We start from the raw sequence: 27,802 nt of genomic DNA, 5'->3' as shown, positions 1-27,802 counted from the left end.
AGAGCACCTAGACCAGACCAGAGCAGACCAGCCAATCCTACCAATCCGGAAAATCCAGCGCCATCTCCCCTGCAATCGCCTTCGTATACCTCTGCAGCAGCTCCAACTGCCCCACAATATCCGTGAGCGCAGACGAATAGGCATACTCTGTCCCTTCATTAGCCCCCCTTCTCCTCTCCCCCCCCCCCCGGGGGGTCAATTGGAAAAGAGCAACAACTTACGATACACATCTGCCCACCTCCTCGACCCCTCGGGCCGCGGCCGCACCTCCGCCAGCGCCTCATCCTCCTCCTCAATCTCCGCCATGCGCTCCAGCAGCCGCTTGCGCGCCGCCGCCGCCGAGGGCAGGTACATGGGCACGGGCCGCTTCGCGCGCAGCGCGCCCGCAAGGATGTACAGGTTCATGAGGATGCTGGCTACGGCGTCGCGCCGCACCGAGAGCATTTTGCGGGTGAATTCTTCGGTGCCTGTATTGTGTGTAGGGTTAGGGGGGAGACGTGGTTCCACTAGTGGGGAGCGGAGCAAAAAAGGGGGGGGGGGGGGGACAGGGACGTACCGCCGTAGAGGAAGGGCTGGAAGAAGAGTGAGGATTGGCGCACTTCGACAATGTGTTCGAGGAGGCGCTCGCAGCTGTCCATGGCGGCGCTGTAGGGCGCTGCGTCGAAGGGCCCGCGTAGGCGCTGTGCGAGAAGGGGAAAGTGTAAGCTACTGCCAACCTGGTGCTAGCTGCCGGGTCTCTCTCTCTCTCTCTCCGGATTGATTTGATTTGAAGGTAGATCAGAGATGGATGTGCACTTATGCACTGTACTTACTATCTCGTGTCTGGTCATTTCCAGCAGCTCGCGCATGCGGACGAATCCTGGGAAAGGAAGAAGGAGAAGAACAAGTGTTAGACAGGCAACCAAGCTTAGTTCACCCCCGATTCGGCAAGACAGCCAATGGGGCTGGGGTGGATGGCGCCCGCGATCGACAACAACGGGAGCTGCAACAGGGAAGAAGAAAAACATTTGTGGGGAAAAAGCAAAAGTTACAATAGAGTAGTGAAAGTGATGAAAGAGCTTTGCTTCAGTCTCAGACAGGAGCGAGGAAGGTAATTCGAAGCCAGTGTAGAAAGAAAAGAACAGACAGGCGTGCATACCTTCCCTCAACCGCGCCTCCTGCATCTCCGAGCGCTCGAGATCCTCCTTTGTCGGCGCCGAGTCGGCGTCGTAGTAAATATACCTGCAGCAGCCACACACACACACACACACACATCAGCCACTCTCCCCGCCATCACCGCTCCTCTACCACACAAGCACAGGCACAAACCTCGCAACAACGCCACGATACGATATCCCCAGATTCAGCATCATGAACGACAGACTCTTCCTCAGCTCGTGCCGCGCCACAAACGGCCAAATCACCCAATTGACCACGACCGCGCTCACAATGCCCACAATCAGCGCCGCGCCCCGCGTCCACGCAATCCTTGCCGCGCCCGCCGCCGTGCCTGTGGCGTCTGCGGCGGCGGCGGCGGTGTAGGCGCTCACGGAGACGACCGAGAAGGCCACGCACCCCATCAGCCCTGAGCGTGGATGCGAGCTTGCCGTGAAGCGGAATACTGAGACAGAAACAAGCACCAATCAGCATCCACTCTCCCTCACCCGCCACACATGCCCGCCCCCCACACAGAGAAGAGGAGGAAGAACTTACTACACCCCGCCATAAACACAACCATAAACACGCCGACCACCACGGGATTCCCCCCGCCGGCCGCCACCGCCACCCCACCACACACGGCCCCCACCGCGGCCGCCGCACTCCTCGTCACCAGATCCCGCGCGCTCCCGCCGACCCGCGGATGCATCATGAACCAGGCCGCCAGGACGCTCCACCACCCCTCATCCGCCACATACCAGCCCCTGCCCGCCTCCGTCCACGCCGGCACACACAGCAGCGCCGTCACCAGCACAACCTTGACCGCAAACCGGCTCTCAAACTGCTGCAGCCTATGCACCACCATCCACACTTTATACCGCCTCGTCTCTGTCTCCGCCCCCGCCGTACCCGCAGAAGGCGAATCCGTCTTCGCCCCAGCAGGACTGAGAATGTCCGGGCTGGGCGTAAACGGCAGCGAGTGGTACCGCTCCATCGCCTCCTCGATGCGCTGCTTACTCTTAAAATAGTACCCGGCCGTCGTGCCCCCGCGGTCATGGCGCACCTGCGGCGACGCGCGGTACAGCGCCTTCTCCAGCGGGTAGCTCGGCCCATACACGCGCTTCCTATTATCGCCGCGCTCGAGGGCCAGCACCTTCCCCGCGAGCGCGGACACGGACTCGGCGGCCTGGCGCACGGGGTGGATGTACAGGAAGAGGCTGACGAGGTCTGGGTGCGCCGCGTAGGAGCTGGGCAGCGTGGGGTGCTCCATGAGGTGTGTGTCGGCGGCGTCGAATGCGCGCAGGGCGGCGGTGAAGGTGCTGTGCGTTGTGGTGAGTGTTGGTGTGGTGGTGGGAGGGGTGGAAGAGGGTGCCGGGGTGCCGGGGTGCCGGAGGAGCTCGCGGTGGTGCAGAAGTGTCATGAGGCTGCTGTCGCAGGATGTGAGCACGGAGGCACACGCGGCGAGGAGCGCTTGTGTGGGCGTGGCCATGATGCTGCGCACTAGGCTTATGTGTTCTGCGGTCGAGGAGGCGAGCGAGAGGTTATCGCTGTCTGACACATTATCTACAGCAGTAGTGGGGGAAAGGCCAACCACCACCGCATCCTCCTCCTCCTCCTCCTCCTTCGCCGTCGCGGCGGGCGTGTCAAAGAGACTAGCGTCCGGCTTGATAGCCATGATATCGCGGATGACGGCCTGTAGGAGGTTCCGCAGCTGCAGGGCGTCGGCCGGCGCAAGCGGCGAGAGGACAATCTCGCTGCGCATGTCGCGCACGGCCTCGGAGAGGTTGACGAGTTGGAGGGACATGTGGCGGTGTGTGGCGGGGGAGTAGGTGTGCTGCTGGACGAGGCCGTCGAGGGCGGAGAGGAGGGCTTTGTGCAGTGCGGTTCTGGTGGTGCGGGGAGAGGGATCAGTATGGGAGAATGGATGGAGTATATTGTAGATGTACATAGAGAGGACTAGAGTAGAATAGAGACTAGAGAAAAAAAACATACGCAACAGCCTTCCCGCCCGCTTCGGGCGCTATCAACACATTCACAACCGCACACAGCGCCAGCCCCACCGCCCACGGCACCGCCCACTCCCCCACCCTCGCCCTCACCCTCCCTATTCCCTCCTCCCCCACTCCCTCCCCCTCCACGCGCCCATCCACAAGCACCAAAAAGAAGAACGCCAACCCTGCGCCCATCATCGCCTGATACACCCTCACCAGCGAGCACCGCACCCAACTCGCCACACCAATAAACACCGCCACAAACACCGTCACAACACCACCATACCACCCTCCGCCCGCCCTACCCGCCGCCGCAAGCGCAGCAGCACCAACGCCCAGCCCCAGCACGCCGCCAACACCGCACGACACAGTCCCCTCGATCTGTGCGCCGACCGTGCGCCCCGGGTGGTTGGACAGCGCGGCGATGAGGACCCAGTAGCTGTGCTGCCCCAGCCACGCCCGCGTCGCGGGCACCAGGCAGAGGACGTAGGCGGCGAAGTAGGCGAGGAAGCTCTTTGCCAGGGACACGCCCTGGCGCGTCGTGAACACTGTTGTGGCGGCGCTCTTGGCGGCGGTGAGTTGGGCGTGTGCCCATTGGCGCGGCGTTGTGCGCGGTGGGTGGAGGGGGTGGAGGGGGTCATCGTCGGGCTGCTTGATGGGGCGGTAGAAGGAGGCGTCGAAGAAGCCGTCGCGCAGCTCTTCGACGCCGTAGGTGTTGTATTGGTCCATTTCGAGCTTTTCGAGGAGGTGCTGGAGCTGCAGGGTGGAGACGGAGGCGCGCGGGGAGTGCGTGGTGGTGGGCGTGCGCGCTTGGGAGGAGTGGAGGCCGGAGTGGGTGGAGCGGTAGGAGTGCGGGGTGCGGTGGTAGACGGAGTGGGTTGGGGGGCGGGGGGCGCGGGATTCGCGTTGGAGGGTGAGGGCGTCGAGGTGGACGTGGAGGGGGGGGTTGTGGCGGGGGTGGGAGTGGGGGTGGACATGGCGGTCGTGGTGAGGTTGGAGTGTTGGTTGTGGTGGTGAGGTCGAAGTGTTGGTGGATTGTGTAGATAATTTCAGATATGTTGGCGGAGGATTTGGAGGTTTAGGTGGAGGTTTAGGTGGAGGTTTAGTTGGACGTTTAGTTGAAAGATCTAAAGAGGTTAGAAATCTTGAGACGAAGTTGCGTTACCTAGATCAGCTCTGTCGGAATCGAGGTAATTCTAGGCAGTAATTAAGCTGAGAATATAGAGACGCATGCTGATGCGGTCACATCTAGCAGTGTATACAGCACGTAGACCCGTAGTATGTCGTGAGGATTCCACCGTTGAAGTCAGTGAGTGATCAATGTCTGAGTGTGCAACGTGAAACCTCAGCTTGCTCTCATCCTCTTGGCGCCAAGGCTCCCGTTGCTATGCGGACCAATGGCGGCATGGCCGCATAAACATGCAACTCAAACACAGACAGATCAAGTAGCATAGAGGGAGAGTGGGGTGGGGGCGCCGATTGCCAGTAACCTGGTTTAAAGAGTGAGTGCTTCCAGATGTTATTTGACTCTTGATAGATCCAGCGCACAGCACGGTTTTGTTTGTTTGTTTGTTTGTGATAAGCATATCATGTACTGTACATACTCGGGCAGTTGTACGCTCTGCTCTACTCCACTAGAGTACTGTACTCGTAGTAACAATCTGTTCTGTTCTGTTTAGGGTATCATGTATACGCAACATTAAGATGGACATGCCACGGACGCGTTGAGCTCTCGATCTCGCGTTTTGACCCTTCTGAAATCTCCGAAAAGCTCTTGGGGTGATAAGAAGACGATAGAAGGAAATTAAGCCCTGAGTGCGGTATTACCCCGCCCCCTCATTGCATAAAATTAAATAAAAAAATAGATTTGGTAGACTCGTAGGGTATGTATGCTATTTCCGACCTGATTTCCTACTTTGACGCGTTCATCTGCTTTCCCTCTAGCTCTAGAGCATAGTAGACAGTCCAGCCCGGACCTACAGTGCGGGGGAGATTAGGGACAGATGGATTCCTGAGAGTCGAGACGGTCATTCCTCGTGAACAAAAAAAAAAAGAGAGCCTAATTTCACTCGAGGAATCTTCTCTATCTCCTAGGTAGGTAGCTGGAATGAATTTCCCACGATCCGGACTTCTCCCGACAGCCCAATTGTAAATTGTTCCTCTCGATGGAATTGGCCGGTCTAGAGTAATCTAGAGTAGGGTTCCGGGAGCTAGACCGGATTCCACCAAGCATACTGTTCAGTTAGGTAGAAGAAGTGTAAGGTAGAGCGCTGAGCAATTTTACTCTTTTTCCTACCTAGAGAAGACTTGTCCTGTACCATCATGCAGCGTTACCTCGTTACCTGCCTGTTGCGGAGCCAAGTACCTATTCTCGAGTAGGAAGTAGGTGTGTGCTGTGACGTTACCGGCGCCATGAGGTCAGTCAATCAACACGAATGGATTTGGGGGGAAACTGATGTCGATGGGAAGAACAGCAGAAACAAAAGAAAGAGTCAGAGGGTTTGCGTATGACAGGAAACAGAAAAAAAAAGAGAGAGAGGTGTTCCGGTACCGTGGGCGGAGATGTGCATTATATTAAGCTTCCCCATGAGCTGTTGACGGAAACCGTTAATCCCCCAATCGTATTAATACCTGAGCTCCGAAGTAACCTCCCCTCACCACCACCACCCCCACCACAATGGCCCAATCAGTAATAGGTGGTTGGGAAGCTCCAACAACGAGTGATTGACCTGTTATCCCACCGGCCACTGTTTGTTTGGTTGTATAGAGCCAATGGGAGGGTCAGGGCATCTAAAAGACCGTCTCGACATTCGTTGATCGCAGCTTATGAACAAATGCTGTTTCAATTCCGCTATGTTTTTTTTTGTGAGCATACGTACATACTGTAACATACATAACATGTCCTGCTGCGGCTGAGCTTTCCAGGAAGGGTTCGATAGAGTCATGTCGATTGATGAGTCCTTCCAGTCAGTACTGTATGTAGCATCTCGGAGGCTAGGTACCTTCAAGCTGCTGCAACTGCACTGCAGGTAGAAAGGAAACCTCAAGAGAGGGGTGAAGGTGAGGGGAAATCTGAATGTACAAGTCCAACCTCCCTCCCATCATGTATCAGGTTAGTTTGATAGTATTTACCTCTCGAACCTTGAATGCGATCATCTATGTATGTGCTCTACTTTTTTTTTTTGCCTATTCACAACCTGACAGAACCCTCTACCCTCGATCTTATTATGCCTGGGGCTGCTTGTAGAGTGGTGGGTCAATGCTTGCCCGTTGTTTATTTGCGGGGACCCAAATCGGGAATCGGACGAGATGGCATGGGGGGGGGGGGGTTGCGCCAGCCAGAACGAGAGATGGGCACTGATGGCGAAACTTTCGCGACAGCACATTACCGATTGGATGGTAAGTGACGTCTTCTGCCGGGAGACATGTTTCTGTCTTTTGTTTTTGCCCCCAGAATCTACAGTCTACTGGGTGGGCTATCTGGAGAGAGGGCGGCTGAGCCTGGCCGGACATCAAGGCTGCAATAAATAATAGGTAAATACCACCACCGGTGACCGTTCTTCTTCTTCGCGGTCGTGTGTTGCTGTGGAAACCACCCCACGCGCTTATCCTGTTTACAGGAAGAGCGCTGTCAGGTGTACGTGACATGAACGTGTTTAAAAGGACGTTATTTGAGCCATTGAGGGAGTGGTGATTACTGTACGCTAGAGAACCCGATAGTCTCTCGAGGGGTCTAATTGTGCGGGCTTTTTGAGAAGGCAAATAGATTTATTTCCGCTGCTACTGTTCCGCTCAATGTCTAGCTACTCCCAGGCGGAGGGGCTTGCGCGCTGCGGCGGTCGGGGTGTTCCTTTAGTCCTTACTGTTTCAACAAAAAAGGTTATCCCTTGGCAAGTTGGCACGCAAAAAAAACCAAAACCAGCATGCCTGAGGTGCTAAACCTCTTCCTACAGCCGACTCCCATCCCATCCCTCCTCTCCACCCCCCGTTCTCACAACAACACACAAACACAACACATACACACCCTTCTTCTACCCATCCTCTTCCTCCTTCCTTTCCCTTCTTCTCTCCGACACCCAACCTTCTTCCATCTCTCCCCATCCATTCTTCACGCCTCTCCTTTCGTGATTGCTTTAGCACGTTTAATCACGTCTCGTTCCCTTTGCTCAGCACGTTTCTCGTGTTTTCGTCCTGGGGTTTTTCTCATCCCGAGTCCACACAGTCTGCGTTAGAACTCGAGGCTTGACAAGACACGTCCTTCCAGCAACAATCATTCGACAGGTCGGTTAGTATTTCCCCCTGCTGCTGCTGGCAGTCCAGTCTTGCTTGTCCAATCGGTTGTCTGCACGTTTTTTTTTTTACGGCGTTCCCCCAAAGCCTCTTGTCATCGATAACGCATCTGATGAATGTTCAACTGACTGACGTATTTGGCATTAGGTACCCGCTAAATACCGTGCATTCGGAACTAAGCAGAAACATCGCCAAGTCGAAACTTTTTTTTAACGATACCCCTTTTCATCACCACCTTTTAAACCCGGTTCATATCGGGTTTTTTTTCTTTCTTATTCAACACCCACCATCACCAACAATATGCAGTCTGTGAGTAAAACTTTATTTCTACCCCACAATTTTTTGTCAATCCCATGAACGCGAGAAAACGCGAATTTTTTTTTACTTTGCAATTTTTTTTTATCTTTATTTTTTTTTTACTTTACTGTTTTTTGTTTTTTTTTCAGCGCGTTGCTAACTTTAATACTTGTTTCTCTTTAGCGTCGAGCCGCTCGCGTTCGCTCAGCGAGCAACATCGAGGCCAATGATGAGAACAAGGCTACTACAACAACCCGTCTAACCAGGGCTAAGGCCGCCGCCCTTTCTACAGATGCTGCCTCAACCAAGTTGACTACTTCAAAGTTGTCCACAACCACCACCACAACCGCCGCCCAAAACAACCGAAAGCGTGCCGCCTTGGGGGATGTCAGTAACGTCGTGAAGGCTGATGGTGGAGCAGTTGAGGAGAGCAAGAAGGTTGGAGGAAAGAAAGTTTCTAGCAAGATTGCCCTGACAAATAAGGCTGCGGCTACCAATGGGGTCACCAAAACTACACGTACCGCCAAAGCTGCACCAATCAAGAACACTGGGAAGGAGGAAGAGGTTAAGAGAACAAACAATGGATCTGGGGTTATGGCGAAGAGCAGGAAGAGGACCACCACTGCTGCTGCCGCTGCTGCTAAGGCCAAGAAGGAAGTTGTTGTTGAGGAAAAAGACGCGTCTTCGGTTACCACCACCACTACCACCACCGCTGCTGCTGCCGCCCCCACCGTCAAGGCCGTTGCCGCTGTTGAGCTTAAAGTTAAGGTTGATGCTAAGGAGGCCGAGCCAGTTGTTCATGCCTCTAAGAAGATCCGCACCAAGGAGCCTGCTCCTCGTCCTCCTCACAATGATCTCGACGATGAGGACGCAGACGATCCATTGATGGTTTCTGAGTATGTTAGTGAAATTTTTGACTATCTTCGTGAAATTGAGCCAGCCACTCAGCCAAACCCTGATTACATGGACCATCAAGATGAGCTTAAGTGGAAAATGCGCGGAATCCTTATTGATTGGCTCATTGAGGTTCATACTCGCTTCCGCCTTTTGCCTGAAACCTTGTTTCTTGCTGTCAACATTGTCGATCGTTTCTTGAGCAGCAAGGTTGTTAAGTTGGACAAGCTCCAGTTGGTTGGTGTCACTGCTATGTTCATTGCCGCTAAGTACGAGGAGGTTTTCTCCCCTCACGTTCAATACTTCCGTCACGTTGCCGATGATGGATTCACTGAAGAGGAGATCTTGCGCGCTGAACGTTTTGTTCTTTCAACTCTTGATTACAACCTCTCTTATCCTAATCCTATGAATTTCCTGAGACGTATCTCCAAGGCGGACCAGTACGACTTCCAGACCAGGACTGTCGCCAAGTACCTTATGGAGATTAGCTTGTTGGATCACAGGTTCATGGAATTCTTGCCAAGTCACGTCGCTGCTGCTGCGATGTACTTGTCCAGGATGATGCTTGAGCGTGGACCTTGGGTATGTTTTCTTACGCTCTTATTATAATCAATGCTAACATATGTTACCAATTAGGATGCCGATTTGATTCACTACTCTGATTACACTGAGGATCAGATCATGCCAGTCTTCCACCTCATGATTGATTATCTTGCTCGCCCTGTCAAGCACGAGGCGTTCTTCAAGAAGTATGCTAGTAAGAAATTCATGAAAGGTAGGTTACATCCATCACACTTCTTGATGTTCTCAAACTAACTTCTCTCTCCAGCTTCCATTCATGCTCGCCAGTGGGCTAAGAAGAATGCGAAGGCTCATGGTATTGATATTTCTGCTCCGGAGCCTGTTGAGTCTGAGGAAGAGTCCCGGTGATCAATCAACATCTCCATTTTTTAACAATCCCATTCCTACCATGCATCATAAATTCAATTCACTCTTTTACATATTTTAATCGGCTGGCGACGACCGACCTTCATTTTTTTTTTCCAGAACGGGCCTTGATATACCCCTTGCCAGAGGCGAACCTTGGAAATCATATACGTCGCATGGAAATGGGTGGGGGAGTAATAACGAATGATACGAGAAAAGGAAGCCGTTTATTTTGATTTGATGGTTAAGGATGGGGCTGATGGCGGAATTGTTCAATACGTCATATTATCTCGTTGTGGGGAAAAACTTACGGTTAAGGTGTTAAGTTAGCAGATGAGAAACAAATGTACCGTTGATAGGTTTTTTCTTCGGTGTTTCTGTTGCTCTGTTTGTGTACGTGTTGTCTCCTTTGTATTTCTTAGGTGTTGTATCATTCTGTGGTTTTTTTTTTACACTTTTTTCTATTTTTCTTTCTTTCTTTCAATTCGGTGTGATCGTTCGCGCCAGGGTTTATTCAAGGTTGTTTTGGTCGTTTTTGTCTTTTTATTCCTTGTCCCTATTCAATTTCTCTGGTAGGCGCGTTGAATGAGTTGTATTTGTTTGGGAGGGTAAAAAGGGTATGATAGTCTCTGATTGTCGATTGGGCAATTGCGTCGAGCAAGACTGGTTTCGGGTGAGGCGCGGTTTTAAGTCTCACTGGTACTAATAGTCTGTTAGATTCTGGGTTTGGGCTACTTTCCCGGGCAGTTTTTTATAGGCCTCATTTGCTTTTTTCTTTCTTTCTGTTTCATATCTATCTCCTCCACATTATTTATCAGGGCCACCGGTTCTAATACCTGATCGTGTGCGCCCATGTGTGATATATTACAAACTCCTCTGGCCGCCAAATTTGGCCCGAAGTTTGCCCCTCCTCATCATCATCCAACTGCATGCATGCATCATCGTCATTATCCGTTTTTTATATTTTTGCCTTTTGATTCTTTTTCATGTCGTCCGTCTTCTGATTGTTGTGTGACACACGAAAAGCCGTATACCTACCTAACCTACCAAAAAAAAAAACCCCCCCAACCCAACCGCAACTACGTTAATGATTCAATCCATCTTGTACGTATTTATACAACTGATGAGATAGCCCCCCTCCCGCCCCACCCACTATACACTATACACTATACAGGAACCCCCGTTTACTAAAGTAACATTCAAGTCGAGAATCTTGTTCATTGAGCTGGCTGCTGCTTCCATTTCTCGAATAGAACTAACTGCAGATTGCTACATGCACTCTCCCCCCTGAGCCCAGACTGGCAATTAAGGAAGCGCAGGGAACAGCCAATAATGCAGGCAACACGGAAGGGAGAAAACACCTACTCTACTCTAGGAGGCTGAATCCCCCTGAACTGCACTCTGGCCGGCCGGCCGGGGGGGTGGTTGGAAGTGAAGGCCAAGGGGGGGTTCATACATAACAGTAGGTACAGTCCAGTTTGTCCCCAGCCCACGGCAACGCCTTGCGCAAAGCTTGGGCGGCGGGTGGCCTCTTGTAGGGCACAAACATGCGCACGCGCACGGACCCCTGGGGAGGTGTGCGTGTTGGTGGCCGAGTGATGGGCTGTGATTGTGTGGTGTGGTGGGTGGGTATGACGTAGGATGGTGGGGTATTTTAGTAGAAGTGGAGGAGGGGGGGAAGGATGGGAAGGAAGGATGGAGGGGTGTCTCAGTTGGGGCCGCTTTGTGGGGCGCTAGGGCGGATGCGGTGGGTGAGTGGGTGGGTGGTGGCCTGAGCTTTCTTTGGGTCTTTGAGGGTTTGGGTTTGGGTTTGGGTTTGGGTTTTGGGAGGGAGGGTTAGTCAGTATTGGTTATAATTTATGGGATCTATTATTGTTGCTGGTTATAAGGTGGGCGGGAACCGTTGGGGTTGGGGTTGGGGGTGGTCCTGCTTGGAGGAACGGCGTTTGTAGTTCCCCTTGAACGAGCATATTAATTGTAGACTACAGGGTGGGAGCTGGCTCGAGCTCTGGGACTAGCTGGAGCTCTGTACAGTTTAAGCAAGAGCTCAATGGCATCAATACGAGGGGGATTCGGGGGGGGTAAACGTAATCAATTTACAACCTATGGTGCCAGAAGAAAGCTTTTGGGGGGGGGAGGAAAATTTTTAAGAAAGTCTGCACGCACGTCAGACTTAGCTTGGGAGCTTCTAAGAGCTTATCGTCGTGTCAGAAAAGCTTGGGCCGATTCACAAAATCCGTCAAACCCAAATCCTCGGGACAAACCTCCTGGCTGTTAATAATTACGCACAGACAGGATTAGCGGACGGACGGACGGCTTGAGGGGGTCCGATGTACTCCCCGGCAATTGGCGAAGAGGTGCTGCTGCTTGGGGCGCGGCATAAATACCCCACTATGTACCCCACGTTGGTCTTGGGAAAACTTTCTCTGCCGGCCGGTAGCTTTGCTGGCTGGCTGTGGGGAAGAGGGAAGGAGGCCGGTCTTTTGGGCCCTATCGTGATGGTGGTGGTGGTTGAAGCTGAATTGGCCTGCTGGCGAGGGAAGGGAGATAGATGGTGAATTTGACTGCAGTGGTGATGCTGGCGGTAGAGAGAGAGGTTGTAAATAGGTCGCTTGGTGTGCGCTTGCTGTGAGCAGTCGATCGGGCGGGTCGTCGAAAGCGGATCATCCGTGGTGTTGGTAATGTAATCATAGCTAGGCTGGGCTCAATTTTCACGGGCCTGCAGAGAAAATAGGGCAACGACAGTTTAGCTGTGACCTTCTGAATTGCCCGGGGCATGTCACGAGGTGCTGGCAGATTGTTCTGTCGTGGGCACTGGGCAGGGGGAGGGGAGGTAATAATACAGGTAGTTATGAATGAGTGCAAACGCCGGAGTTGGGGTTGAGCCATGGCCATCCCGCGTTTGTTATCAATCTGCTTGTGGCTGAGTCTCCCAATTGAAAGCTGGGGATTAGAGATGTTTTTCTGTCTGCTTCGTTAGACTCGATAATAGACACCGTGTACCTAACCCACTATCATAAGTCCATAACTAGCATCACCGCTTCTACTAGTGCTCCAATCCCCACAAAAATATCCCTTTGCTGCAGCTTTAGATGCCACTTTTTGGGTGGGAAATGGTTTCACACTCGGTAGGTGGTGGTGGACTCGCTTGCTGGGAAACGAGGGTAACGCGGAAAGTACCCCATATATGCCACTTCGAAAGCTCCCTCCCGCAAATAGTAAGATTAGTACCAACAGTCTACCCATAGCCAAGCACCATGGTACTAATCTCTCTATGTACCCCAGTCATTGCACTGGCCGTTTCTTGTAACTGAATCCGAAACCATATAATTATAAGGACCTGCAATTGTTGTGATATGGGTGATGTTTTTTAGTTACCTATATATACACCCACCAGCAATTGAATTCCCAATCAAAAGCTTCTACAAATAAACCTTCCTATTACCTCCATTTCCAAGCCTACCTACTTCTTCTTCTACCCCAGTGTTAGCTATCTCTCCCAAATAACCCGCAACCAACCAAAACCGCAACCACAACAACCCCAACCCCAGCCCGTCCCAAGTAGCAAAAAGTACTTACCGAAGCCACAACCACACAATTCTTCAGCGCCATAAACGCCTTTGCACATTTATCCCTATGCACATCATTATAGTCCTCGATCACACACCTCCCGTACGCCGCCGCCTTTCCCCCGCCACCGCCGCACCGTCAGTCACAGAGCATTGTAGTTGTGTAGCAAGTAGTATATATACCTCGGTATTGCATTTTGCGACTGCCGCGGCGAGCTTCTGAATTGGTCGTGTTCGGGGCTGCGACATTTGTGTTGTGTGTTATATTGCAGTGGCAGGAGAGGACGGTTTGAAATGACGTTGGGTAGGAGCTGCTAGGTTGGTTGGATGGGTGCGGTGATTAGTAAGCATGGCTTCATAGAGTGTCACTCGATGGAATCTGGGGTGGAGGTGGTGAGTGTGGTGTGGTGGAGGTTTGGGTAGGGGGAAAGGATGGGTTGGGAGGAGGTTGTGGGAGATTATGCTAGTAATGTGGTTGGGTTTGTATTGTGGGTCTTGGAGCATGGGATATCACTCGGCGATATTCGTGGTTGGGCCTGTGGTTTTGAGGTGCGCCGGCTTACTATTGAGGCCTCTATAGATTACTTGCTTTCATTGTATTGCTGATAATAAGAGGTGTTGTGGCGCGGTAACAAGATTTGCATGTATGGCATCTGTTGCCAGGCTACCACTGCATCTCGAGCCCACGAGAGATCAAAGCCTTGGCTTTTCCAAACACTCATCAGCCAGCTGTGCATGTGTGCGTGTGCACTCATGTAAAACAAGACTTTAAGAGTCTATCCCACTCATTGCGGTTGGAAGGCAAGCTGTCTTGAAGTAATTGTTTATCAAATCGCATTTGCGAGCGCAACTTTATCAATGACACACAGAAGCTACAAGCGATACACTTGGGTATAAGAGACAAAATACAACATACTCTCATCGGACTTATTAAATTACTCATGGAGTAGGAACACTAGTTCTTGTTCCTTCCGCTTCTTCTTCTGTTATCGACAACGGCGGCAGGCTCAGTGTCTTTGGCGACGGCCACAATCACCTTCTTGGCGACAGCTTTGGCGTCTTTCTTGACGACTGTTGCGGTCTCCTTCTTGACGGTTGTTGTAGTCTTCTTCTTGACGACTGTTGAAGCCCCCTTCTTGGTGACAGCTGCAGTGACCTTGTCAGCAGCCACGGTGTCTTTCTTGACAGCAACTTCCGTGTCCTTATTGATAGCAACCCCCGTGTCCTTCTTGACAGCAGCTTCAGCTTTTATGTCTTTCTTGACAGAAACCTCTCCATCCTTCTCACTCGTAGCTTCAGGGGTAGTTTCTTGCGTTGTGGGATCCGCTGAATTTTCCGAGTCGTCTTCGTCTGCCCCCTCAAGCTCATATTGCTCCTTATCCTCAGGTCTACCAGCTACACACCAGTCAACATACTGACAAATTCAATCTAGCAGTTATATCCCTTGAACCGTCACACCGAATTTAAATATCAATTGCTAGCCCTACATGCGGTAGGTATGATGGTTTGAACTCTACGAATAAATGCTTTGGCATTACTCTCTCGGCGTCTGATAAGCATTAACAACCCTGAGAGAGTTTGGCCATTGACAGTATTCAACAGAGCTCAACCTCTACATATGACTAGCAGTTGCCATTTCGATTGGTCGTGATAGTTGAAGGGATGATATAAAAACTCACCTTTGTAATCCACAGGCTCCTGGCCATCAATTCTCATGAAGGCAAATCTCCAGACCTTATAGCCGCTCATTCCCACATCGCACCATGCTTTAACAACTTTATATAGGCCATCGTACCTATAGCCTTCCGGTGGCCCTAAGGTAGCCTTATACCCTCTAATGACCCTAACAGGAAGACCGCTCTCGCAAGAATTGCTCAATGCCAAATTACCACCAACAAGCTGCTGATCGGAACTCTGTGGGGCCGTACGCAAGTTTTTAGGGTTCTTTGCAGTGCCAGATAGGTCACGACCACCAGAACCAGTAAAAGTAAAGCGGAATCCTTCGTCAACATCATCTTCGTAACCCCCCGAGAGAGCGATAGAGTATGCTGACCCATTTCCAGAACCACTAATCCCGGAAACTGGGGGCTGGGAGGATATCAGTAGAGAACCACAGAGAGAATGGGTAGGGGATCTTACAGCATGGACACCATCAGCACTACATTGCATACGGGTTTCCCACCAGTGACCGACCTTGATGCCAGGGATTTCGCCATGCTGCTTTGGGTCAGGGCGGAAGCGTTTTGGGTTGAGTCTGTGAGCGTTGCGCTCATTAATGTATGTGGGGATTAGAGCATCCGCGTCGGTACTGGTAGAGCCGATCTTTTCAGTCTTTTTGGTCCTGGCACGCTTGCTACGGCGGGTCTTAGCGCCTCCATCATCGCTGTCGCTTTCTGGAAGCTCGGCGTAGCCGTAATGTGGGGACTTTTTGTCCTCAGAAATACGTGCTGACTTGCGAGAGGGCTCGACAACGACAGAGGGCTTCTTGCGCTTTTTAACGGGAGCGGGTGCCTGAAAAAGTGGCTTTTCAATTCCCAAAGATGCCAACAATGCTCGATTGGCTGCTTTATTACGTTCACTGCATGATTGATAGTGTAATGTTAGCTCAAACGTGGGAAATATTGGTGAGGGGATGTTTGTTTACATGGCGAGCTCGTAATCGGAAACCATCCTTGGTCTACACCCGCGGAATATCACAACCTCTTGATGTGATTGCAAGAAAGCAATAAACAGCGCTTTAAGGTAGAAGGTTGACGGTGCGCAATTGAAAGAAGTCGGGTTACAAAGGGAATAAAGGTGATATATTCAAAAGCCTAGAGGCCGGCGACGGGGATGGGGATGGGGACGGGGACGGGGACGGGGACGGGGGTGTGTATTTATTCCAACCCCCTTACCTCCTAGCTCTCTACCGCGTAACGCAACCACGTATCCGTGCTTGCTTGCCAACAAACATGACATGAGCATGAGGTTGGGCTAAGCTTTTTTTCTCTGGGTAGGGGGGTGCGGGCATAAGCGAGGTATCCCTTATCCCAGTTTGGAGCGAAAGATTACTCTGGAGAGCACTCGAGGGCAATTAATTCACGTCTAGAGGGTCGGGTCTGCATTCCACGGAGGCTAAAACTTTATGCATATGTGCAATCCATTCGGGCCCTAATTACCGCTAATATAGAGCTTACTTGGAAGTAGATTGGCGCCCAAATAGAGAACTATGCATGCATCAGATAGACTATAAACTGAAATGTGGGATATATGTAGTATATGCCGAAAATTAGATATCGAACGGAGCTGTCAGAAGGTAGAGAGCTCTAAACTGTGTAGGAATGTGGCAAGTTTGGATACAGGAAACCACACATTCTGTCTTCTCAATTATCTACTCAACACGTGTGGAACCATTCCAATGAAAAGCGAGTGATCATCCATGCTCAAAACCAATTCCATCCCATCTCCAGGTAAAATATTATTACTATTCATGCACCAAACGCAGTAGAAACAATAATATATGAACCACACCACTCTAAAAGATTTATTCCCCCCTTTCTCCCAAACAGGTAGTCTACGAACCACTACAACCGATAAATAAAAAGGAAACCCAGGAGTACCGCTAACCAATGTACTAAAGTCTAAAATGCATACAGAAAAGAGAAGGGGAAGAGGTCAACCAATGGTAGGAATGACCCATCATCGAGCCAGAGACGACGGAGACGGTAGAGAACACGGAATCACGAAATCGTATGATGCAATAGCCAGGCCATGTATTCATGCGGTCATTACCGCTTTCTCCTTCATTGGCTTAAACTTGGACTATGAGGAAAATCTAGTTAGTATTGTGGCACGTTTCACACAGGCCTTGGGAAACATACCGAGACCTCCTTCTTGACCGCACTGTAGACCTCTTCCACTCCCTGGGTGCAGTCCACCCTCACAACCTTGCCCTCTTTCTCAAACATATCCACCACCGGCATGCTAGTGTTCACAAACGTCCTGAAACGCTTCTTGATACTCTCAATGTTATCGTCCTCCCGTCCGCTCGTCTCACCACGCTTCAGCAACCTCTCCAACATGACCTCTTCAGGGCAGTCGAAGAAGAGGGTAAATACGCTTGGGCACACTTCGGTCTCGAACTTAATTGCCTGGTCCATCTGCCTCGGGAAACCGTCGATCAGAAACCTGTTCTGGCCATTTGCAATAGACTCCTTCATGGCATTCTCAAGTAGAGCAACAGTGACCTCCATGGGCACAATACGGCCTTCACGGATGTATGTTTTGATGAGTTCGCCAAACTCGCTGCCATCGCGGTTCTGTTCAGCGCGAAGCAGATCGCCGGCAGAGAGGTGCACGAAACCATAGTCGCGGACTAGGTTCTGGCATTGTGTACCCTTTCCGGCACCAGGACCACCAAGGACAAAGATTACGGAGACATCCTTAGGGGAGAAAGTGGGCGTAGTCTTAGCCTTCTTAGGGCTGCGGGGAAGAGTCTTCTCGGTGGCGGGCATTGTTTCTATTTGTTGACGGGAATGTCAGCCTTCGCCTACTCATCCAGTGCTTTTCAACCCAAAGCACCCCCAAGGACTACTAAGAAAGAAGGCATACCCTTTCGGCTATTCACCAACAAATAAAATCCACCACTTCCGGCTGTAAATATCAATACCAAGGGCACAACCGGGAATGGATTCTTGCTGCCTCCGGTCTCGCCGAGGTTCCTAGGGCCCGCGGCGTAGAGTCTGCACTGTCCTTGGCTGCTACCGAACTTGCTGTGCGTGAGCCCCTGGCGAAATGAGCCTGGGCTGATGCGCGAGGTCGGAAGTGTTGGTGAGTGGGGTGCGGCGGCCGAGGGGATTGTGTGGAGTCGAGAAACTCGGAGGGCAGGCAAGCTGTTGAGCTTGAAGGTGCGGGCGAGACCTGAGACGGAAGAGCGGATGGCTGACATCTTTATAACAATTGTTTATGGGTGTGCTGGCTTATTGGTAAAGAAATGTGGTCTAATTGGTGGAAAGTGAGTGAGTGGATTCGAACTGAAAAAACAAGCTTGAGTAAGGAGCGTGTGTAGGTAGGTTTACGTGTGTATGATCTGATCGAAGGAGAGAATAGAAGATCGAGAGAAGGATCGGAGAAGGTCCTTGGTTCTTGTACTACGAGTCTGCTGTCGGAGGAGGTGTGTGTGTTGTTCGGAAACAGGTTTTCAGGGGGAGATACAGTGCAGTCGGGGGCGTAGCAACAGGGGTGAAACGTGGGGCGCCAATGTATGAGGGGGAAGGAAATGAAGTGTAATGAAACCGACGATGCAAACGGTCAACTGGATGCCTTTGTTCTTTGTCTACTGGACACCGTTATTGTGATGTCCACGACGGTTTAAGTAGCCAAAAAAGCCCCTCTTCTCTTAGAGCTTCAGATGACTTTAAACGAAAGGGGTCATGAGATGGAATTTCCATTCGAGCTGCACTCGCGAATCAACGATCTTCAACGACAACGTGACTCTGGATTTGGACCCTGCAGACCCTGCAGAGTGAGTAGAGTACCTAGAGTGCTCACGACCCCGGCCTTGCACCTCCAGATCGAATCAAACGCGTACTCTACCCTACCTAGAGTCGATTTGAGAGTAGATGTAGGTACATGAGTAGGTAATTAAATTCTGTTCTTCTACTCTTGATTAGGCATCTCCCCGAAGCTCTCCACTCTACTCTAAGCAGCTGCCCGTAGAATGTTTGCTACTCACTAGATCTATTATTAGTAACAGATTGATTAACATTGTGGGGTACAGTATCAGTGGCAGTGTGTTGCACAAGTCTCACCTCACGTGAGACCTACATCCAAAGCTCCTCTACAAGCGCTATCAAGAGAAAAAGAAAATCTACACACAAGAGCGGCTACTCTGAGTCTCGCTTACGGACTTCACCTGGAAGTGATGGACTATGATCTGCGCTTCTAGGCGCACAGAGAGAGGCTGACGAGTGTGTAGTGCCCGATAGTAGCCGGAGAGAGGCTGAGAATCCTGGGTAGTGGATGTGTCCGGTATTTATCAAACTGATTAGGTATGATGTTTATACTCTAGATAGTTCAAGATAGTACTCTACGTTACGGCTGAATCAAAGGCAAGTTGATCTCTTTGACTCAACCAACAAACCGATCTGCCAAACCTGTATTCGACCGCAGGTGAATCTTGACAAAAAAAGCCAGGGGAATTTGCCATAATACATTTACGTTAATGGAGGACTGGTGTTAACTACATACATTTGTAGTTGCCCTCGAACCCCACAAAGGGTCACTGAGTCAATGTACCTGATAGCCTCAACGGCAACCTCTCTACCAATCTCTTACCATATACTTTGATAGGGTCCTTCTGGTTTTCCGCTGGGAATTAATACACAGTCTCAAATACCCCAGGTCAAAGCAAAGAAAGTAAAGTAAACATCAAGAAATAGTTCGTAGCAGGAATATGTGCGTGCACGCGCTTGGAACGTGGTAGTCTGTCCTCGGGGAACTACCGCAAATGTTGTCTTGATGGCCCCAAAGAACTGATTATCATCCAGGCTTGGATATTCAGCAAACAAGAAAAACCGATATTAATACGCAATGGTAGGACTGTGACAGGGTAACAATATTGCGACAAAGAACAGTTGAATTATTAACATGTAGTTCAGGTTTAGTCATAGGTTATCACTCGATATTATACTCCCTTCTGTTTTTCTATTTTTTTCCCGCTCCCACCGGGCCAAGTTTAAGTGGAAAGTAAAAATCATTAAAAATTTAAGTAAATCTCTCTACCGCCATTATCCAGGGTATCTGTGTGACAGACATTAACCTAAAGTAATAAAACTTACTCCTAGGTGAAGTTGCGTCACCTGATCGAACTATAGCTCGAGCCAAGCAGCGAGCTACTCGATGGACGTAGCTAGTTCGAACATATGTAGCCTTAAGTGCATGTCGACGTTTAGACCAAAGTCCCCCTCGAAAGTGTACGTTTTTCCATTCTCATATTTCTATATACCCCTAAATAGAAGACTAAGTCTTCTTCCTCTGGCTGTTTCTGAGCCATCTAACTACAATTAACTCACCCTTATAGGGGTACAGAGGCGGCGTGGAGTCGTACCCTTAATATCATTATAGCTCGTGTGCCCTTATAATTATAGACAGGGAAATTTGCCTCTACGAAGCTCAATATAGCCCGAGATCCCATATCATGACAAAGCGGTTACCTTTTTAAGAGCTACTCTTATAAGAGGAGACGACTGTAACGTGTGTGGTCCCCGGGATACTTCAACATCCTCTGCAGGTATCAGCGTAAGATATACTCGTAAAGGTATGAAAATATATTTGTAGTCTCTACACAAATGCATCACTGTACTCTGAGGTATATCGACCTAATCTTTCTAACCCAGGATATACGAATTGTCTAGGATATATAAGGTCTGTATGTATCTAATCGATAGCTAGCAAGGGTGGTGGCCTCTGGTTGGCCGAGGCGAGGGCCAGGCCCGGTGGCCACGAGAAGTACCTCGCGGGAAAAGTGAGCCATATCCACTTAAGCGGCCTCACTGTCTTTCGAGTGTCTAATAACTCTTACTAGCTTATCCGTTTTTTGAAATCGATAAGCATACAAAAAATCCAGTTGGATCTTGTACACATGGAAGAATCTGCCATTGTATCCTTTTTTTTCCTTAAAACTCCGATCGAACTACAATATCCAATGCCCTACTACCGCAACCACCCTTTACCGGAACACCAGTGTCTTTGGCGAAAAATCAATGAATGAATCTCCCGTTTTCGAGTATCGTTAATTGGAAGTGTAGTATTCGGCTCCCCCATTTAATGGAGCTAAGGGGTAATGGAATATCTTGGATTTCCCGAGGTAATTTAAGTCCTACCGTTTCGTATAACACCATTCTCTTTATTTCGGACTCACCTCCTATAGCTATTGCTCCGTATACTATCGCTTCGTATAACATTATTCCCGTTATCTCCGGGTTCTTCTATAGTGTATCGGCTTAAAGCAATTCAGGTTTTTTTCTAGGACCCGCTGAATATCACTTGGTGTATTAAGACCTTAACTACGGCTGTGTCCCCCCAAAGGTCCGACCTTTAATTCCGCTTTGAGGAGCAAAACGACTATTTTACAAGTCACCATCTCAAACCATCATTCGCGGTCGACGGTCTGCCCTGAGGGAACGGCGCCTGATTTAAGAAGAAATCTGATCATCTCTATGTTCCTAAGTCCTACTACCTCGTCCAGAGCAACTTTCTCTTCATGCTTGAGTCTATCTTGGAAACTTCAGCACCTGCTTTGACGAGCAAATGGAATATTTCCGAGTCGCCATCTCTTTTTCACCCGTAAAGAAAAACAGGTGAGGGGCCGCCTTGAGGGAACGGCGCCTGATTTAAGGAGCAATCCGACCAACTCTATGTCCCCAAGTCCTACTGCCTCGTCCAGCAACTTACTCTTTGTGTCTGAGTCCATCTTGGAAACTTCAGCACCTGCTTTGATGAGCAAATTGAATATTTCCAAGTCGCCATCTCTTATTTCTCCAGTGAAGACCCCAGAAAAACAGGCGAGGGTCTGTTCTGAGGGAACGGCGCCTGATTTAAGAAGCAATCTGACCAACTCTATATTTCTAAGTGCTACTGCTCTTTTTAGCAAGCTTCCCTTCGTCTTTGAGTCCATCTTGGAAGTGTCAGCACCTGCTTTGACGAGCAAATCGAATATTTCCAAGTCGCCATATCTTATTACTTCAGATAAGATCTTTGAAAAACAGGCGAGGGTCTGTTCTGAGGGGACGGCGCCTGATTTAAGAAGCAATCTAACCGTCTCTATGTTCCTAAGTGTTACTGCTTCGTCCAGTATTGCCCTCGTTATGTTTGAGCACGTCCCGGAAGTGTCAGCACCTGCTTTAAGCAGCAAATCGACAATCTCCACAATCCCGTGTTGAACCGCGAAGTGTAGTGCGGTCATCCCAAAATTAGAGCGTGCCGAGACTTCAACACCTGTCCTGAGAAGTAAATCGAGTATTGCTATATTCTTTCGTTGTACCGCCAGGTGCAGTACCGTCAGTCCGGACTTGGAACGTGCTAAAGTATCAGCACCTGCTCCAAGGAGCAGAGCAACCATTCCCTCATCTCCATTTAATACAGCTTCGTGTAGGACTGTCAATCGATCATGATCTCGGCTTCTTGTTGAAGTATCGGCACCTCCCGCGAGAAGTAAACTAACCATCGGCTTGTTTCCGTCCTGTACTGCTATTTGCAAGGGCGTTCTCCCATCATTTCCCCTTAGACGAGGGTTGGCGCCTTTCTCGAGAAGTATATGGGCTATTTCTCTATTTCCTTTAATAGTTGCCTTGTGTAAAGCTGTATTTCGATGGGTGTCGACACTTGATATGTCAGATTTTCGGTGGAGTAGTCGGGAGACCTCTTCATCTTTCATAGATGCGTCTAGAGTGAATAGTATCGACCCATTCTTTTCTGGTATCGAGATTGAATGAGTGCCCTCTAGTAGAAACCTGACTGCTAGAGCATGCCCCAAGGTGGCTGCAACGTGCAAAGGAGGTTCCTTGGGCCGAGAATGATTGAACTGCCTCCAATAGCTTACAGCAGGATCCGTTATCAACATATAGGAATAAATGCTCTGTGGACGGGCTATAAATCTGAGGAAGGATTCTATCGACAATGTTTCATGACAATTTTTGAGATGGAAAGACAAAAAAATCGCCGCGTAATCCAAGAAAGGATATTTTTCACGTCGGGTTTCGGGCGATTCATTAGATATACAAGGAACTTAGGAAATTGTATCGAGTGAAAGTAAGGTAGTACAGACTATCGCAATATTCTGATCCGCGTCTTCGGGAATTATCGATTTCCTTAGTAAATACTCTTGAACTGTATAGTGAGCTAGTCGAATTATATTGCTGACTTCATCAATAACCACTAGGCTCGCACAGGACTCGAGAATAGTTGCTCGATCTGGAAGATCAAGCTCATCGAGTTCGTATTCATTTGGCTCGATAGAAACTGCCCACTGGATTTCCTCTACTGTAAGAGGTCTTTGCGCCTTGACTATCCACGAGAGCACCTTGATTGCCAACTCCGATGTTTCAAGTTGGCGATTTATATTTTCCATGATCCTATCGTAGGTCGGATCCAAAGGCTTATCCCCCGTCGGGGAGCTTTTTAGTTTCTCCAAGACTTTAATAATCTTTTTTGCTGTTATCTGCTGGCAGATATAATCGGTATGGAATTTTACAAGCAAAAACCTGTAATAAATTAGTAAATGTACGAATGTTTCAAGTTCCCGCCACTATTTAGCGATTCTAATTATTTCCACGCTAAGAATTTCTTATTCTCGCGGTATGCATGGAGTAGGATCCGGGATCTAACTTACATTCCCTTCGAACAAGCGGTAACTTCGGAAAGAATTTCATCTTTACACTTCCCCTGATGTACAAGCCGTTTTATCCGTGGAGTCCCCTCAATCTTTTCGCTGATGTAGGCCTTAATGTCTTCTTCGTCTGCTAAAAGCTCTATCTTCTCTATATTGTGGAAAGATTCTTGGATATCTTCGGGATGTTGACGGCTGGTAAAGAAAATACTGGCACCATCTTCTCCCATCCGATGAAACAAGGGAAGTAAAGGTTTTCTCTGCCTCTCAGGATGACATTCGTCCAAGGCGTCGAATACAAGAAAAACTCGATTAAACAGACTGAAGAGTAGCGTTAAAACAGAGTATAGTTCTTCTAAGTTCAACCTCTTGTTGGCGTTCAAATTTCTTTGGTATATATCCTCGATTTCTTTTGGAAGCGGCAATACATGACTGGCTAACTGTTTAACAAGGCTGCCGAGAACGGCGGTAGGTCCCTGCTCTTCCTGTTGCTTATAATCGAAGTAGAAATAGGCGACTGTGTATTTCTCCGACGTCGTTGTTGCACGATCGTGTAGGTAATCGATCACAGAGGAGCTAAAGCGCATGAATTGCATATTGTCAGTTACTATAGAAGAAGTTATGATCGCGAGCCACTGTTTTGCTTTCAAAAGCGCTACCTCATCGGAGCTAGTGTATTTAAAGGTGCATCGACCTATGAGGTATGCCTCAGGATATCGAATATGCATGCATTTACTTAGAGATTGACATACAATCTCAAATCCCCATGTAAGCTCTAAAACTATTCCATTATAGAAATAGCGGGTATATTCGATAACCATAGCGGCATATCCTATAGCTCAACTGCACCTCAGCATGACAGCACCTCAGAAAAGGTAGGACCCAGCGACAATGCGTAAAATTTTTAACCTCGACCCAACCATTCTAGTTTCATGCTCCGAAGACAAAACACGATGAATTAGGACAAGACTAAAATGCGTGTACTTGCTGTTCAAGAAAATCGTCTCCCAATAAACTAAACCAAATAGATAGGAAGTTATTCTTGGCTTATACCTCAGAAAGGTTTTCCCAACTCCCGCTATTGAATATTAGCATATATTTCTAGAGCAGGTATTTGGGACACTGACGAATCCCATATCCCCATAGCAGCGAAGGACGTATGTTGTCATGCACAAAATTCCGAAAACTCGGTGTTCGCATAAGCCAACCCCCCGTGTTTCTTTGCCTTGCTTCGGTGATTCTGAGGTGCCTTTCACTGAAGTTTCCTGGGTATACCCAACAGAGAAACTGATTGCGGGTATTGACTATAGTGAGAGGCATTTTAGTCTCTATCTATAACAACTGGATTCTTCTAGGATAAGGTTTAATAGTAGTAATACAGCTCATCCAGTAAGAAATTACTTGAGATAAACATATGTCTACCTGCTGGCTTCTGAAGGGTTAATCAGATGGATTTTCTTACCCATGTCTTGGGTGTATTGTTTATCCCTCCAGAATTTCTGTGCCATAAATTCCTCCATAGACTTGATGCTCAGATTGGAAAGCGAAGTGCTTGTATCGTGAACAGTATCGTTGGTTTTCCGAACCATGGAATTTGTGCGCCCAATCTCCATCTTTACTTCCTTTACCGTATTATTCATAAAGTTAATGTCCGCCTGGATAGTTTGCATCGCTGCATCGATGTTCTCGGTGTAGAGTTCAATAACTTTAGAGAGAGATCTGCAGCTCGAGTTAGTTGAACGATCAAAAAATTACCTTACTAAGAAAAATACTCACATTTGATCTGCCTGTAATGCAAACATGAATAAAGTTTTGTGTCTTTCAATCCGAGCTATATGTTGTGTAGTCTCCTTTTCTTCCAATGGCCACTTCATATTGCTGATAAAGCCTTTGAACCCATCCTTCGGCTCCATCCTTCTTAGTAGTTTTTCAAGCGCTTGAGAACACACTTGCAATGGGCTATTGTTTGCGCCATTGAGCTGATATAGTGCACTGTTTGCTGCATTTGAGTTTGAGTCCGCGTAAACCTGTAGGATAGAGAGCACTCTGCTGAGTGCGAGTAGCTCGTTCATAAGGTCCATAAGGTCGTCTGGCGCCCGCTTCACCCCGCTTATGTATCCATAGCCCAAACAGGTGAGTTTTGCTGCTAGCTGAGTGACACCTAGTATACTTGCAACGAGACTTAGAGGATCAGCCATGATGCAAAGGAACGTTCTTAGAATGTTTAAAGGGTTTTGGACGCTGAGGACCGGACGTCAGAATATTTAATTGTTGCGTTACGTGGCTTAGATAGCTTGGCGTAGGGAGCGCATGCATGATGACAGAAAAGAATACGATGGGGATTGTCAGATAGGATCCGGATTACATATATGTAGGTATGACAAGGGTGGGGAATGCCGAACGGTTGTATAAGCGATATCGCACGGTGTAGTGTTAACTACATGTAGGTAGACCGTGAAGAATGAATCGATTGACGGCCTAGATACAAAATTTTAACTTGGTACTTGTCAGACTGGGAAGTGGGTCATTGGCCTACAAACCTAATGCGTGAAAAAATCCGGCTGTGATTAGGCTTAGGTTGAGCTGACATATTTACGTTAGTTCCTTTCATTATAATTATAGTAGAGGGAAAGTTATACTGCAAACACCGTATACGTATGTTGGTATCACCGTGTCTCAGCCATTCCATCACTTATTACCTACCGCTGTATATGTGCCTTCATTAATTCTTTCAGCAGGCTACCAGCCACATGCCTTCAGCCAATTGGAAATGGATATGGAAGCATACGTAAATTTAATGCGAGTTTTAGTGCCAATCTCTACCAGCGAATGTCCACCACCCCTAGGCCTAGCCCTTATGAACCAGTGAAAAACCGGGAAAACCAGTCGGATAATAACCAGCACAGCTTGAGTTCCATGAGGAAACCTTTTCAAGAACGAACCAACCATCAGGTGAAGAAAGACAAGCTGAATACACGCATGTATGTATGTACAGGCTCTGGTAGAATTAATGCGAAAGTTGGTTTTCCGTGACCCTGTAGTCCCGTTGGCTCTTAAAAGAATTTTTCAGTGAGCGCTCACGGACCAAGATCGAAACCTACTCTTTTAGCTGTGGCCTTCGCAATTCAACCCTCCTATTGGCCCTGAAAAACTATGTGTCTACTTGTAATCTTCGGAAAATTCCGAGCTTTATATGGCGCATAAATGCAGCTTCTCCCAAGGCTGCTCTGTACTGGTTTTACCTAGGAGTGTCTTCTTGTTTTGGCTTACCGTACCGTGATGTAGTTTTTAAATCGTTTTCTACATCAAAAAAACCAGTATGAGTGACTGGAGGTGATTTGTTTATAACGTTGAGAGGGAGGCAAATGACGACAATGAAATTCAAGACACGTACTTCTAGACGTAAAGACCTTAATGTACGAAGACAAAGTTAGCATACATTATAGATGTAACAGAGCAAGGGGAAGCTAGAAGGGAGCCCCCCTCCCCCCCAAAAAAAAGAAAGAAAAAAAAAAAAAGAATAACAGAGGGAGCACAAGAGCAGAGAGTAAGAAGAATCCCAGGTTTAAGGGGGTTCAAACTGCTCCCCCCCCAAAAAAACCTTTTACTGCGAAACAGATGATGACGCCTAATTAAGTGAAGACAATGATATCCTCGACGTATACCGCCTGTATTCTCCAGAATCTCTCTTATACAGATGGCTTTTGGCACACAACCCTCAACACAGGAGTTTATGGCCTCTATCTCTTTACGCATATCTCTTGGTCTCATTGGTGCTACTCTGCAGACAAAAATGGTACCTTGTAGGCCAAAATTAAGTGACAACACTTCATGTGTTAAATCACTTTCCCCACCCCTGGCCCTCGGTACCCATACTGCCGTGGTATAACTGATACGACCGGCAAATTAGCCCATGCGTGGAGAAAAGTAGCTCTTAAAGGGACCGAAGTGCTCAACTACCACAGTCAGCGTCCGTACACCCCCATTAACAGATCTAGAAGACGAGGAAAAAGAGTGAACGCAGCGTAAGTTCATGGTACCATACCAATATCGACAATAGTTCCAGTTTCAAGTCAAAACCGCTAGAAGCACAGATTATTTCTCCTGCGCTGTGGAAACAGGGCCGGTTTGGGCGAGTGATTATCCATGATCGGCAGTCTATCATATGAGTCCGTGGCCCCCCAGTCAGCAGCTTCCCCTGACCGGGCAAGATATCGCATGCGATCAATACAACAGGTCAGAAAGTAAAGACTACGGATTACACTCTCGACATATGGAAAGTGGTTGCATAAGTGTCTTGGCAGGTACATACCGCGCTAACCACATCAGGA

General features: G+C 48.9%; 8 protein-coding genes across 8 annotated transcripts; 1 reads left to right on the top strand and 7 right to left on the bottom strand.

The window, feature by feature from the left end:
• Nucleotides 1-37: 37 nt before the first annotated feature.
• Nucleotides 38-4,360, bottom strand: LAJ45_07356 (uncharacterized protein; the record flags this gene model as incomplete). The annotated part of the gene is made up of 9 exons (XM_046116914.1): nt 38-147; nt 222-467; nt 557-680; nt 813-859; nt 1,139-1,221; nt 1,309-1,600; nt 1,693-3,023; nt 3,130-4,255; nt 4,357-4,360. 9 exons carry the CDS (start codon nt 4,358-4,360, stop codon nt 38-40), a joined length of 3,363 nt encoding a protein of 1,120 aa, XP_045969949.1.
• An 851-nt stretch (nt 4,361-5,211) lies between these two features.
• LAJ45_07355 (uncharacterized protein) lies at nt 5,212-5,698 on the bottom strand (the record flags this gene model as incomplete). The annotated part of the gene is made up of 3 exons (XM_046116913.1): nt 5,212-5,362; nt 5,425-5,521; nt 5,680-5,698. 3 exons carry the CDS (start codon nt 5,696-5,698, stop codon nt 5,212-5,214), a joined length of 267 nt encoding a protein of 88 aa, XP_045969948.1.
• A 2,020-nt stretch (nt 5,699-7,718) lies between these two features.
• Nucleotides 7,719-9,539, top strand: LAJ45_07354 (uncharacterized protein; the record flags this gene model as incomplete). Its single annotated transcript, XM_046116912.1, has 4 exons — nt 7,719-7,727; nt 7,899-9,191; nt 9,246-9,384; nt 9,439-9,539. The coding sequence occupies 4 exons, from the start codon at nt 7,719-7,721 to the stop codon at nt 9,537-9,539; spliced, it is 1,542 nt and encodes a 513-aa protein (XP_045969947.1).
• A 3,282-nt stretch (nt 9,540-12,821) lies between these two features.
• LAJ45_07353 (uncharacterized protein) lies at nt 12,822-13,354 on the bottom strand (the record flags this gene model as incomplete). Its single annotated transcript, XM_046116911.1, has 4 exons — nt 12,822-12,846; nt 12,915-12,958; nt 13,116-13,220; nt 13,289-13,354. The coding sequence occupies 4 exons, from the start codon at nt 13,352-13,354 to the stop codon at nt 12,822-12,824; spliced, it is 240 nt and encodes a 79-aa protein (XP_045969946.1).
• A 706-nt stretch (nt 13,355-14,060) lies between these two features.
• On the bottom strand, nt 14,061-15,775 carry LAJ45_07352 (uncharacterized protein; the record flags this gene model as incomplete). Its single annotated transcript, XM_046116910.1, has 4 exons — nt 14,061-14,500; nt 14,785-15,193; nt 15,245-15,683; nt 15,750-15,775. The coding sequence occupies 4 exons, from the start codon at nt 15,773-15,775 to the stop codon at nt 14,061-14,063; spliced, it is 1,314 nt and encodes a 437-aa protein (XP_045969945.1).
• A 1,086-nt stretch (nt 15,776-16,861) lies between these two features.
• On the bottom strand, nt 16,862-18,032 carry LAJ45_07351 (uncharacterized protein; the record flags this gene model as incomplete). Its single annotated transcript, XM_046116909.1, has 3 exons — nt 16,862-16,906; nt 16,966-17,603; nt 17,696-18,032. The coding sequence occupies 3 exons, from the start codon at nt 18,030-18,032 to the stop codon at nt 16,862-16,864; spliced, it is 1,020 nt and encodes a 339-aa protein (XP_045969944.1).
• Nucleotides 18,033-21,371: 3,339 nt separating this feature from the next.
• Nucleotides 21,372-22,520, bottom strand: LAJ45_07350 (uncharacterized protein; the record flags this gene model as incomplete). The annotated part of the gene is made up of 1 exon (XM_046116908.1): nt 21,372-22,520. One exon carries the CDS (start codon nt 22,518-22,520, stop codon nt 21,372-21,374), a length of 1,149 nt encoding a protein of 382 aa, XP_045969943.1.
• Nucleotides 22,521-24,337: 1,817 nt separating this feature from the next.
• On the bottom strand, nt 24,338-25,669 carry LAJ45_07349 (uncharacterized protein; the record flags this gene model as incomplete). Its single annotated transcript, XM_046116907.1, has 4 exons — nt 24,338-24,549; nt 24,599-24,775; nt 24,934-25,190; nt 25,248-25,669. 4 exons carry the CDS (start codon nt 25,667-25,669, stop codon nt 24,338-24,340), a joined length of 1,068 nt encoding a protein of 355 aa, XP_045969942.1.
• Between the last annotated feature and the right edge of the window lie 2,133 nt (nt 25,670-27,802).

The sequence above is a fragment of the Morchella importuna genome, assembly GCF_003444635.1.
Source record: "Morchella importuna strain M04M26 chromosome Unknown Morimp01GS023, whole genome shotgun sequence".
In the NCBI taxonomy this organism is placed as follows: Eukaryota; Fungi; Ascomycota; class Pezizomycetes; order Pezizales; family Morchellaceae; genus Morchella; species Morchella importuna.
The sequence above is the reverse complement of the archived record's forward strand: the minus strand, read 5'-3'. Positions and strand labels throughout refer to the sequence as shown.